General features: G+C 36.0%; 1 protein-coding gene across 2 annotated transcripts in view; it reads right to left on the bottom strand.

The window, feature by feature from the left end:
• uex (metal transporter uex) overlaps positions 1–13,911 on the bottom strand; it is a 105,318-nt gene that overhangs the window by 24,898 nt on the left and 66,509 nt on the right. For both annotated transcript variants that reach the window (XM_065354690.1, XM_065354698.1), the window contains exons 5-7: positions 12,334–12,525; positions 6,924–7,070; positions 412–552 (exon numbers count right to left, since the gene is read on the bottom strand). In XM_065354690.1, the coding sequence (XP_065210762.1) occupies positions 412–552; positions 6,924–7,070; positions 12,334–12,525 (480 nt within the window). The remainder of the gene's footprint in view (positions 1–411; positions 553–6,923; positions 7,071–12,333; positions 12,526–13,911) is intronic.

Raw genomic sequence — 13,911 nt, forward strand, 5'->3', positions numbered from 1 at the left:
CTGGTAGAAGATATTGCACTAATTAATACAATCCAGCGTATATAACACCCATTAAAACGCATTGTTTCGCTATTTTAACACCTTAATCGTCGCGACCTTGGAATACTCGTGCCAAATTACACACTTCCTCGCACTTACTCGTACATTTACTGGAGGAGGCAAATAACGTATAATTAAACCCGAATTGTTCAAACAAAATGAATTTTCTTTCAACTTACACACGTTTGGCAACTTCCTCTCTCATTTTAAGCACTCCTAGTTCAATAATCTCCCCCTCCCCCCACCCTAAAAAAAGGTGAAAAAATATTTTTTCAATTCTTTTGTCTCTCTATTTTTCCATTTCCATATTTACAAACCTAATTATCTCATCCACCACTACCAACTAAACAGATACAGACGAAAAATACCAACTTGTATGCAAGAACTGGAACGCTGCGTAGTTCAATTGAGGCGAAATGTGAACTCGTTGATTCATATTTCTTTCGGAAAATAGTGAGAAATCAGCATTATGGTGCATTCGTTCGGATCTCCTTTGCTTGCTTCGGTTATCGGCTGCAAGATTAAAAAACGATTACATATCATTACTTCATTAGTTGCTGAAGGTCACAGAGAGAAAAAAACTCCAAATATGCGATACAAATAAGTAGCACTATAATAGTAAGAGAGGGCCAAATATACAAATACCACAAGCGTTTGGCCAGAGGCATAATGAGCAGTCGTGTGATAATCTGTTTAATAGGCTAATCTTTGTATTGTAATAACACGATAAGAGACGATAAAATTCCTCAATTTACTATTTTCGTTTCCAAAATCTATTCCATGGCTGAAGTTAACTACGTTTTTCTTGACATTGAACTGGTGATGAAGGGGAGGTACCAAAAAACAATGCTTCTCCAGCTTCTACCAGATAGTCTGGCATCTGACAATAAGAATATTGCACCCCCCCCCCCCGTCAATCCTCTGGAACAAGTTTTTTTCAAAGGGGACATCCTAAAGAACATTTAAAAGTAAACTTTCCAAAAAAAGTTGATCCCAGAAACAAAATGGCGGCCTCTTTGATTGACAGGTCAGCCAAAATAGAAGATTTTTGTTTCCAACATTTAACTCGTACGAAATTTTCTTAACTAGACAAAGCTAGATCGAAAGAGCATGCAGCAGCCAAAATTTCAAGAGCTCAAGCGTATTTTTCGATTTTTTGTGAATTTTTGAAAATCAAATTTTGGCCAAGAATGAGAGAAAAAAAATCAAAATGTTACCAAATTGACCTAGAAAGCTGAAATTGGGCATATACTCGTTTTTCGACCTGTCAAAATTGATTGGAAACGGTTTCAACCCGTTTTGGGCAGTTCTGGAGCCTCCAGCAGATTTTTGAAACTTGAAATTTCCACAGAATTTCATCAAACGAAGTTGTCAACTCAAAACTGACGGTGCACTCCAACTTGAACACGCTATCAAGTCGACTTTTGGTGAGTTCAAGTCATTTTGGAGCCTCCAGCGACTTTCTGGAAATACTTGGAACCTCCAGTAGATTTTTGAAACTTGAAATTTTGTATTAACTTATTTCAATATGCTATGAAGTCGACTGCAAATGAATTTTAAATCATTTTGGAGGCTCCAGCGATCTTTCGAAAATTTTTGGAGCCTCCAGTAGATTTTTGAAACTTCATATTTGCATAAAATTTTATCAAATGAAGTTGAAAAGCCAAATTTTATTCTGTTAACTAATTTCAATACGCCATGAAGTCGACTGCAGGTGAATTTCAAGTTGTTTTGGAGCCTCCAGAAAATATTTTCAATGGTCGAAATTTTCATAAAATTTTACCAAACGGAGCTGGAAATCCAAATTTTACTCTGCACTCCAATTTCAACACCCTATCAAGTTCTGCAGACGAGTTCAAGCAATTTTGGTGCCTCCAGCGACCTTTTGAAAATTCTCGGAGGCTCCAACAGATTTTTGAAACATAATTTCCACAACATTTCATTAAATGGAGTTAAGTAACAAAAATTCACTCAACAAACTAATTTCAATACGCCATGAAGTCGTATGCAGGTAGATTTCAAGTCGTTTTGGAGCCTCCAGAAAATTTTTCAATGGTCGAAATTTCCATAAAATTTTACCAAACGGAACCGGAAATCCAAATTTTACTCTGCACTCCAATTTTAACACCCTGTCAAGTTCTACAGGCGAGTTCAAGTAATTTTGATGCCGCCAGCCACATTTTGAAAATCCCTGGAGGCTCCAGCAGATTTTTGAAACCTAAAATTTCCACAACATTTCATCAATTTGAGTTATATAACAGAAATTCACTCAACTAACGAATTTAAATACGCCATGAAGTCGTATGCATGGTATATTTCAAGTCGTTTTGGAGCCTCCAGGGACTTTTAGGGAACTACTGGAGCCTCCAGCAGATTTTTCAATCCTTGACATGTGCATCAAATTTTACTAAACGGAGCTGGAAATCCAAAATTCACTCAGCACCCCAATTTTCAACACGCTATCAAGTTTTACAAGTAAGTTCAAGTAATTTTGATGCCTCCAGCGACCTTTTGAAAATTTTCAGAGGCTGCAGTAGATTTACGAAACTTGAAATTTTGTGGAAATTAATTTCAATATGCATGAAGTCGACTGCAGGTGGATTTCAAGTCATTTTGTAGGTTCCAGCGACTTTTTGAAAATTATTGGAGCCTCCAGCAGATTTTTTAATCCTCGAAATTCCCATTAAATTTTACCAAACAGAACTGGAAATCCAAAACTTACTCAGCAAAAGTCGTTCTGGAGCCTCCAGCGACTTTTAGAAAACACTTGGAGCCTCCAGTAGTTTTTTGAAACTTGAAATATTATGTAAACTAATTTCAATATGCTACATATGAAGTCCACTGCAGGTGGATTTCAAGTCATTTTGTAGGTTCCAGCGACTTTTCGAAAATTACTGGAGCTTCCAGCAGATTTTTAAATGCTCGAAATTCCCATTAAATTTTACCAAACAGAACTGGAAATCCAAAACTTACTCAGCAAAAGTCGTTCTGGAACCTCCAGCGACTTCTAGAAAACACTTGGAGCCTCCAGTAGTTTTTTGAAACTTGAAATGTAGTGTAAACTAATTTCAATATGCTATGAAGTCGACTGCAGGTCGATTTCAAGTCATTTGTGAAGGTTCCACCGACTTTTCGGAAATTACTGGAGCCTCCAGCAAATTTTTAAATGCTTGAAATTCCCATAAAATTTTACCAAACAGAGCTGGAAATCCAAAATTTACTCAGCAAAAGTCGTTCTGGAGCCTACAGCAACTTTTTCAACGAGTAGGTACCTGAACTGTGTACCTGATCGGTCATGAAGGTCCAAAAAGTAGCTGGAAGCTTCAAAACGAATTAAAATCAATCTGCAGTCGACTTCAGCTTATTGAAATTAGTTTACAGAATAAAATTCAGCTTTCCAACTTCATTTTGATGAAATTTTGTGGAAATTTCAAATTTCGAAAATCTACTGGAGAGTCTAAAAATTTTCAAAAAGTCGCTGGAGGCTCTAAAATGCCTTAAAACCTTCAGCAGTCGATCCATTAACGTATTCAAGTTGGATTGCAGCGTAAATTTCGGATTTCCAACTTCATTTGATGAAATTTTGCGGAAATTTCAAGTTTCAAAAATCTGCTGGAGGCTCCAGAATTACTCAAAACGGTTTGAAACAGTTTCCAATCGATTTGACTGGTCGAAACTAGAGTATATTCTAAATTTCAGCTTTCTAGGTCAATTTGGAAAAATTTTGATTTTTTCCCCTCATTTTTAGCCAGAATTTGATTTTCAAAAATTCACCAAAAATCGAAAAATACACTTTAGCACTTGAAATTTTGTTTGGTGATAAATTTTTGAATGCTCTTTCGATCTAGCTTTGTCCAGTTCAAAAATTTCACTGCGATTTCGGCTGACCTGTCAATCATATAGCAGCCATTTTATTTGTAAGGCCAACTTTTTTTTTGGCAAGTTGGCTTTAAAATGTTTCTTATGATGTCCCATTTGAGAAAAAAGTTGTCCCAGAGGATGAGCGGGGTGGGGGGCAATTATTCCCAATGTCATATGCCGGAATAAGAGGGAAATAATTAATAATTTCGTTCATCCGTTCGCTCATCCTCGAGTCTCGAATCGAATCATATGGTTTATATTTTCTCGAGTGAACATACTACAAACAAACACGAGTACTCAAAATACATACAATAAATGTCGTTCGCTCCATGAAGGGTTTTTGTATTACTCGCGCTTCTCGCTTCTCGTAATCGTAAAATGTTCATTACACGAGCACATCAAAAGCCTGCCTTACTTCACCATCGCAGCCAAACGTAACTATTTAATTAATTAAACCAACGACAAACGACAAACGACGAATATAAACACATTTGCAATACCTCTAAGTACATTTCTATAGAACAGCACTCGACTCGCTGAGTCGCTCATGACAAAATTCCACTTGGAATTTTACGCTTAGCTGAATAAGTAACGCCAGCCAGCCCCTGCTCCTCACACACTCTCTATCAACATAGCTAAAATGAAGCTAATTTGTTATCTCTTGGCAGAGGAAAATTCTAGTCTTTTATTCGCAATTCGAGTAATTATCAGGTAAAGTGAAATGAATTCTTTATACCAGAAATGGGTAAGGTAAGGTAACCGCAGAGACATCTCTTTTGAAAAACGAAAAAGATGACAGAAAAAAAATGTACTAGCAACACGTTCAACACGTTTTCCTTTTTTTGTATGTAGCTGGAGCACTAGCAGTGTACCCTTGAGAAAGATCGTTCTTTTGCTCACACGGTTGACGAATAAAATTGAAACGAAGAGCAAAAAAGTACCTACAGACTGAGTCGAAATATCGTTCTGAACAGAAGAGTCGAATTTCCCACGAGAATATTTTTGTACTCGCGAAACGTTTTTAATGGAGCGGAATACGATGTGGAATTCAATTTGTGTTAACATTTCAGTAGGTATCTTGGGTATTGGGCTCCAAGTTTAACGTAGTTATATACGATTAACTTACAACCGTTTAAGTTTCATTTCTATTACAAAGTGACAAAGGATGAAAGAACATTTTGTCTTAAAAATAGGTAATTTTATACATGTAATTCCAATTTTGAGGAACACTCAGTCACTCACCCTTCTACTCTAAACTGATGACGAGCATTGAAAAGGAAAACTCTGTACTTCGAAAAAATCATAAATCGCCGAAAAAATTAAGACTAAATTGAGCCAAAATTCACAAGAATTTGCCAAATCACACGCTATTGTTTCAAGTTACCAAAATTCAGCTAAAATTTCCGAGGACCTAATCCAAAAAATTCGAGAGCAAAATTTCGCATCATAGAAATAGAAAGGATTGAGGATTGAAAAAAAGTTTTTTTTTCAAGAAATTGAAAAAAAAAGTAGCTTTGAGCAACTCTTGTCAAATAATCATCACTGGCCCTGCTCGCTGCTCTGCTGACAAGGGAACCTCTTGAGGTGTCCGCCTCCGATTTGAACGGGACCGCGATTTTTGAAAAGGGCATGTTCTAAAGCCCCCAAATCCAAATTTTCAGCTGCCCAAGTTCATTTTTCGATTTTTGGCGAATTTTTGAAAATCCAAAATTAACTATTTTGGTGATTTATGCTTTTTTAAAAAAAACTACGTACTTGATCAGTAAAAATGATCAAAATAAGTCCTAAAACTGATATTAACCCCCCAAATTCAAATTTCGCCATTTCCAGCCATTCTGGAGCCTCCAGTGCGATTTTTCAATTTCTCCAGAATTTTCAATTTGCTCCAGAAGGCGTGAATATGAAGTTGGGCAGCTAAAAATCGAGTTGTGTGTTATGCTCGACCTGTTTAACGAAATTATCCACATTTGAGCCGATTCTGGAGCGGACACCTCAAGAGTGGTTTTTTGACCAGCTTTTTTCATAATAAAAATATCCAAAAATTAAAGGGAGGCCCAAGAAAGGCTGGAAATGGCGAAATTCGTTCTCGTGTGGTTAATTAACGACGAAACACAGCGATTCGCGCAAATTTCGAAAATTTTCTCACAAACGAGGAATTTTTGGTTTTTGGATATTTTCATTTTGCAAAAAAGCTGGTCAAAAAACCACTCTTGAGGTGTCCGCTCCAGAATCGGCTCAAATGTGGATAAATTCGTTAAACAGGTCGAGTATAACATACAACTCGATATTTAGCTGCCCAACTTCATATTCACGCCTTCTGGAGCAAATTGAAAATTCTGGAGAAATTGAAAAATCGCACTGGAGGCTCCAGAATGGCTGGAAATCGCGGAACTCGGCCTCAGGGGGTTTGTTCATGACGTAGTACTGTAATTCGCGCAAATTTCAAAAATTTTCTCGCAAACGGGAAATTTTTGATTTTTGAGTATTTTTATTTTGAAAAAAAGCTAGTCAAAAAACCACTCTTGAGGTTTCCGCTCCAGAATCGGCTCAAATGTGGATAAACTCGTTAAACAGATCGAGTATAACACACAACTCGATTTTTAGCTGCCTAACTTCATATTCACGCCTTCTGGAGCAATTTCAAAATTCTGGAGAAATTGAAAAATCGCGCTGGAGGCTCCAGAATGGCTGGAAATGGCGAAATTTGGATTGGGGGGGGGGGGGTTAATATCAGTTTTAGGACTTATTTTGAACATTTTTACTGATCAAGTACGTAGTTTTTTTAAAAAAAGCATAAATCACCAAAATAGTCAATTTTGGATTTTCAAAAATTCGCCAAAAATCGAAAAATGAACTTGGGCAGCTGAAAATTTGGATTTGGGCGCTTTAGAACATGCTCTTTCCAAAAATTGCGGTCCCGTTCAAATAGGAGGCGGTTACCTCAAGTGGTGCTCTGGTGAGTTGAATATTTACTCAATATCAATAAAACACAGTCTAGTCTCTGAACAAAAATTAATACTTACTGTAAACATCGGTTTCATCCATAATTTCAGCCTGGATCAACTCTTCGATTACATCTTCCAAGGTAACGATACCAACAGTTTCGTAAAACGGATCTCCTTCGCCTTCGTTATTGACTCTGTGTACAAATGCCATATGGCCTTTGCAACCTGTAAGTAACCAAACATAACAACGTGATTATTACATAAATTAGATATACATAGGTAGTAGGTACTTCTATGTACTCGTAAAAGTACCGCAGTCGAGTGTAATTTCTAGACAATTAATTCGTCACCGTTTGCAGTCGATTACTACAGTACGTCATGTAACACAAAAGGTATGACATTACACACATATGGTAGGTATAGATAGGTAACCGGTCAATGTGATTGTGGATAGGGAAAAATTATTCTCGCTGTAGAACCGGTTAACAACGGCGATGTGCATCTTTACAAGGACATACTCGTACTCTGAGACAAGAGTCTAAAAATAAATGCCATTTCGAGCTGTGCAAATTATTATCGCCATCGCGCAAGTGGCTTCGCGGCTGGTTAGTGGTTGTACCAAACGAGTACATGTTTTTGCTGTGTACATTACATTTTACATTACTTATGCCTAAACTTCATTCACCAACTTGAGAGAATAAGTTTACGTGAATAAATCGTAAGCTATCGTACATCAAAGCAAACACAGCGAATGTTGATGTCAATAGACAGGCGAGACCACTTCCTAGTCCAATTTGCGTAATTAATTGCCCGTGAAACGAGAAACTTACTCTTTCTTCCGACTTACAATTAGCAACTTTTTACTTCCATAGGTAGATAAAATTTTTATTTTTAAAGAATTACTCAGAAAAGGCTTCGTTCTATCAAAATTTATAGCAATTAGCAGTGCAGATCTGTTTTCAAATAAATTACACGATGATGCATAACTGCGACCATAAATGTTCCACTTTTATACTCATTTTGTCCTGCGATCTGCTGTGATGATTTTAATTCCTTCCCATGGTATTTTTTACACTAGTCAAAGATATCCAATTTGTTGAAACTGATACGATAAGATCAAATTGGATTTGGTGGGATCAGAATTGATCGAACTGGTCTAAATGAATATATAATTTAATCAAACAGATATGATGAGATCAAATTGAATTCAGCAACAAATAATTAGGATCTGGTCTGATCTGATCTGATCAAATGGGTTCAAACTGATATAATCAGGTCAAGTTGGATTCAGTTACAAATGTCAGCATTTGATCTTATCTGATCAAACAGGTACATACAAATCTGATCAGATCAAACTGGATGAAACAACAAAGGTTTGGATCTCTGATCTGATGTGATCTGATCAAATTGAATTCAGCAACAAATGTTAGGATCTGATCTAACGTGATGGGATCAAACCGGTCAAAAAAGATCTGATCTGATCAGATCAAATTGGATGAAACAACAAAGGAAAGGATCTGATCTGATCTGATCCAATCAGTCAAAGCCGATTTAGCGACAATTATCAGAATTTGAAGTGATCTGATCTGATCAGGTCGAATTGGATTCAGCAACAATTGTAAGGATTTGATGTGATGTAATCTGATCAATCAGGTCCAAATAGATCTGATGATCTGATTTGGATGAAACGAACAGCCACATACAAATCAGATCAGATCAGATCAGATCAAACTGGATGAAACAACAAAGGTTACAATTTCTGATCTGATGTGATCTGATCAAACTGAATTTCAGCAACAAATGTTAGGATCTGATCTAATGTGATGGGATCAGACATGTCCAAAAGATCTGATCTGATCAGGTCAAATTGGATTCAGCAACAATTGTAAGGATTTCATCAAAAAGATCTGATCTGATCAAACAGGTTCAAACTGATCTGATCTAATCAGGTCGAATTGGATTCAGCAACAATTGTAAGGATTTGATGTGATGTAATCTGATCAATCAGGTCCAAATAGATCTGATGATCTGATTTGGATGAAACGACAAATGTGAGGATTTGATCTTATCTGATCAAACAGCCACATACAAATCAGATCAGATCAGATCAGATCAGATCAAACTGGATGAAACAACAAAGGTTACAATTTCTGATCTGATGTGATCTGATCAAACTGAATTTCAGCAACAAATATTAGGATCTGATCTAATGTGATGGGATCAGACATGTCCAAAAGATCTGATCTGATCAAACAGGTTCAAACTGATCTGATCTGATCAGGTCAAATTGGATTCAGCAACAATTGTAAGGATTTGATGTGATGTGATGTGATGTGATCAATCAGGTCCAAATACAGGCAAATAGATCTGATGATCTGATACTGGATGAAACGACAAAGGTCAGGATCTGATCAGATGTGATCTGATCAAACAGATATGATCAGAACAAACTTAATTCAGCAACAAATGTTAGGATCTAGCTGATCTGATGAGATCTAACTGGTCAAAAACAGATCCGATCAGATCAAATTGAATGAAACAAAAAATGTCAGAATTTAATCTGATCTAACCAAGTAGGTACAAACAGATCTAATCAGATCAAACTGGATGAAATGACAAAGGTCAGGTTCTGATCTGATGTAATCTGATCAAGCCGGTTCAAACTGATCTGATCTGATGAGATCTTACTGGTCAAAACAGATCCGATCAGATCAAATTGAATGAAACAAAAAATGTCAGAATTTAATATGATCCAACCAAGTAGGTATAAACAGATCTAATCAGATCAATAGAATGACATGGCAAAGGTCAGGTTCTGATCTGATGTAATCTGATCAAGCCAGTTGATCTGATCAGATCAGATCAAATTGGATGAAGCAACAAAGGTCAGGATCTGATCTGATCTGATCAAGCAGATATGATCAGATCAAATTGAATTCAGCAACAAATGTTAGGATTTGATATGATGAGATCAAACTGATCCAAGCAGATCAAATTGAAAAAAACAACAAATGTCAGAATTTAATCTGATCAGATCAAATTGGATAAAATGGCAAAGGTCGGGATCTGATCTGATGTGATCTGATCAAGCAAGTTCAAACTGATATGTTAAGATAAAATTTGTTCCAGCAACAAATGTCAGGATCTGATCAAATAGGTCCAAACAGATCTCTGATCAAATAAAGTTGGATAAAATCAACAATATCAGGATCTGGTCCGATCTGATCAAACGGATTCAAATGTTTCTGATCAGATCAAATTGGATGAAACAACAAATGTCAGGGTTTGATCTGATTTGATCAAACAGATTCAAATTGAAATGATCGGTCAAATTGGATTTAACAACAAATGTTAGGATCTGATCTGATGTGATCTGATCAAGCAGGTTCAAACTGATATGTTGAGGTAAAATTTGATCCAGCAACAAATGCCAGGATCTGATCGGATGTGATCAGATGAAGTTGTATAAAACAACAATATTAGGATCTGATCCGATCCGATCAAACTGGATCAAATGTATCTGATCCAGATCAAATTGGATTTAGCAACAAATGTTAAAATCTGATCTGGCCTGATCAAACAAGTCGGAATCTGAATCATCCGATTAAACCAATCCATGCAAATGTGATTATAAGATCAAATTGGATTGGGTTTGCTAATTTTTAGTACCGGATCTGATTAGATCTGATCCGACAGGAATCAAATCAAACACTTCAAACAAATTTAATCGCATCTAAATCGATCCGATCAAATGCATTTAATCAGATCTGATCACTTCAGAAATCGAAAACGAAAATAAACACCGAAATAAGTAACATAACGAAACTCTCGAGCTATCGTAAAAAGTGGTATGGTATTTCAATAGTCGTCATATTATTTTGTATTAATGGTAAGACGTAAAAAAAAACGTTCGGTATTTCAACTTCAAGACTCAGCGAATATTTTGTTCTATAATAAAAAGTTGAAGAGTCATTAATTCGTAATATTTATTGTTTGTGTTTAGATAAGCAACATTTGCTGATGTTTTTTCCTCAATGGAACGACGCATAAGATGTAGATATTTATAATCGGTGAAGAATTTTGATGCGACGTTGCTATTCGATGAATCTGTATTATCATTATCACACATCGTAAAGGATAAAAAAAAAGACCACAGCATTCGAAAAGTTGTCATTTTTTAAAAACAATTTTGGAAAAATACGTAGGTACTTTGGTCATTTTTCAATAAGAAAGGAATTTCATCCGAGGGAAGATTATGTTTGCTCCCACTTCTTTCGAAGGTGTTGATTTTTATTTTGAAACACTTCAAAAAAATTTCAGACCCTCAAACTATTTGTAAAATGCGATCATGCCGAGAAATAACCCCCCCCCTCCTCTCGTTGAGAAAAATAAAAAAATGAAAGAACCCAATGAACTTTGAAAGTTTTCACTTCTCTGTCAGAATTTTTTATAAACAACCCCGTTTTACGGAAAATCTTCCCATGGCCACCAGAAAAATTGGCTTTCTTGTTTGGCATAATGAGCTTTTAAAAAAATTATTTTTGGAATCTAATTTTGAAAACCAGGTAATTCATCAATTTTTACATTCATTTCGAATTCCAAAATGAAATTTCAACAAAAATGTTCAAAAATCTTTCAACTTACATTATCTACAAAATTTTTCATTTTGTCCAAAATTGAAATTTTTTCAAATTCACAAACATTACAGTTTCCTTGATTGTCAAAAATGACAAAAATTTCCAGTTTTTATTCAATTTTTTCATGATTTTTTGTGAGTTGTCTAAAAAATTGAAGACGAAGAAATTCGAATAAATTTTCTGCTGATGAAACTTCACAGCCAATTTTAATCTACGTGGACTACTGTTTCTGTCTGAATTTTCAAATTGATCGTTTTCAGGGAATTAAGAGATGAGTGATAGCTCAAAAAATTCCAATTCTTTTTTCAAATATTTCCCAATCAATTCTTTAGTCAAACTTCTCACACGAACATTTTTCAAATCTATCCACCGAATCATTCTGAGTCGTTAAAGGGTTAACCTCTCCATACAATTCGACCAATATTTTACCAACTACCACTCACACGCGTCATTCAACACCCACTCTATTCTCTTTAAACGTCTCGTACTCTCACTCTCACTTTCCACACCTTGGCGTCTTGGCGCGTACGCAGAGTGGTAGTCGTATAGACGACCGACGTACTATATGCCCATGCCATTTCCATCTTCCTGTGCGTAATATTCCCACTGCTTTGCTCTCCTACTCACGTTTTCAAAACGATACAGAGACCAAGATAGACCGACACACCCAAGCGGTGTTCTTCGAGAAAGTAGTTATAGTATAATCACCGTTATTATCGATTATCGACGGTTTCTTCGCGCTCACCTACGTCCTACACCCGTATAATAAAATTCGCACTTCGTAAAATACAATTAAATATAGACTTAAAGATATGTCAAAATAAACACATCATCAGTATATGTAGACTCACCGTCTTTGAATTGTTTGAACACCACGTCCAAGGTGGTATCTTCGAACACATAATAGCAACTATTTTGATAAAACTGCGACAGTGTTTTGAGCGGTGTGCAGTCATCGGGATCAATGAGAGCTAAATCTTTGATATAAAGCAAAGATACGATATTTCTTCTAGTGCTTTCGTAAACTGGTATTCTTGAGAATCCTGCGAATAAAAAATAAAATTGCGTCAACATATTATTCGAGCAAAATATTCGCTAATAATGTATAATTTACGAGTATGTACATTTTTATTTCAACGTCGTCGTCGAGAGTATACCGAGAGTATACGTAGAGTATTTTTCCTATGTAATTCATTAAATCGAAGGAAAAAAACTGGAATATAAAAAATTGGCACCACTCGACATCTCGTCTGCCAGCTGCACAATTATCAGACATGTGAAAAAATTCGTAAGGTCAGGCCACCGTTTCGCCCGAGTCAATTTTTGTATTTCACAAGTCGTTACAATGTATTTACAGCATGTTACCATTACACACATACCAGTGTCAATCACTTCTGAATGAATGAATATTGCGCGAAAAAATACATATTGCTGTGGAATGGATCCTTTCGGGTATTCAGTTTTGTTCATAGGGTGTCTCAAAATGTCACAAAGATTTTAGCCGACAGGTTTGAATGAAACGAGTGTGTTTTTATTTAGTACATAAGAATTGAATCAGAATTTCGTTCCCTCATTTGCGTTTCTCGAGAAAAAAATTATGAGGTGCTAATTTCTTGAACACCCTGTGAACGGAGCTGAGAATTTCATTGAGCAGTTTATCATGAAAATGTTTCATTTTAGGAATTGTTAGGCTTGGAAATTGAATTGAAGTCAGCACCATAATCATATTATGTGATGTGGGGAGGGGGAGGGGGGAGGAGAGGTGCGTAGTTGAATGATGAAACAAGTGTGTTGTTATTTAGTGCATAAGAATTGAATCGGAATTTCGTTCCCTCATATTTGCGTTTCTCGAGAAAAAAATTAAGGTGTCAATTTTTTGAACACCCTGTGAACGAAGCTGAGAATTTCATTAAGCAGTTGATCATGAAAATGTTTCATTTTACGAATTGTTTGGGTTGCATGGAAATTGAACTGAAGTCAGCACCATACTTATATTATGTGATGTGGAGGAGCAGGGGGAGGGAGAGGGGTTTGTACCCCAAAAATTGTGAAAATCTGTGGCTTATTTCAGTATTTTCTGAATATTTTGGCATCGACATTATTCTATCGACCCAATATGAGAGGATTTACTAGCATTAAATTTTTTAAAAATAGATATCAAAAAATCACCTAAATTTGAAAACATTTTTGAATAGAAAATTGAAATGAAGAATTTGGAGGCTCTAAGGTCATATTGGAACCACGATGAGCTCAAAGGACCAGGAAAGGGATTCAAAATTTTTCAAAAAATTAATATTTTATTCATTTTTAAACATTATGTAGCCACGTTGTTTCTTCCAACTCCTCAAGAAATGTGCAACCCCTCAAAAATACATACTGGCAAAATTGAAGAGGTTCCCCCCACCCCCGCCAAGCCAATTTAGAGTTTT

The sequence above is a fragment of the Planococcus citri genome, chromosome 1, assembly GCF_950023065.1.
Source record: "Planococcus citri chromosome 1, ihPlaCitr1.1, whole genome shotgun sequence".
Lineage (NCBI taxonomy): Eukaryota > Metazoa > Arthropoda > Insecta > Hemiptera > Pseudococcidae > Planococcus > Planococcus citri.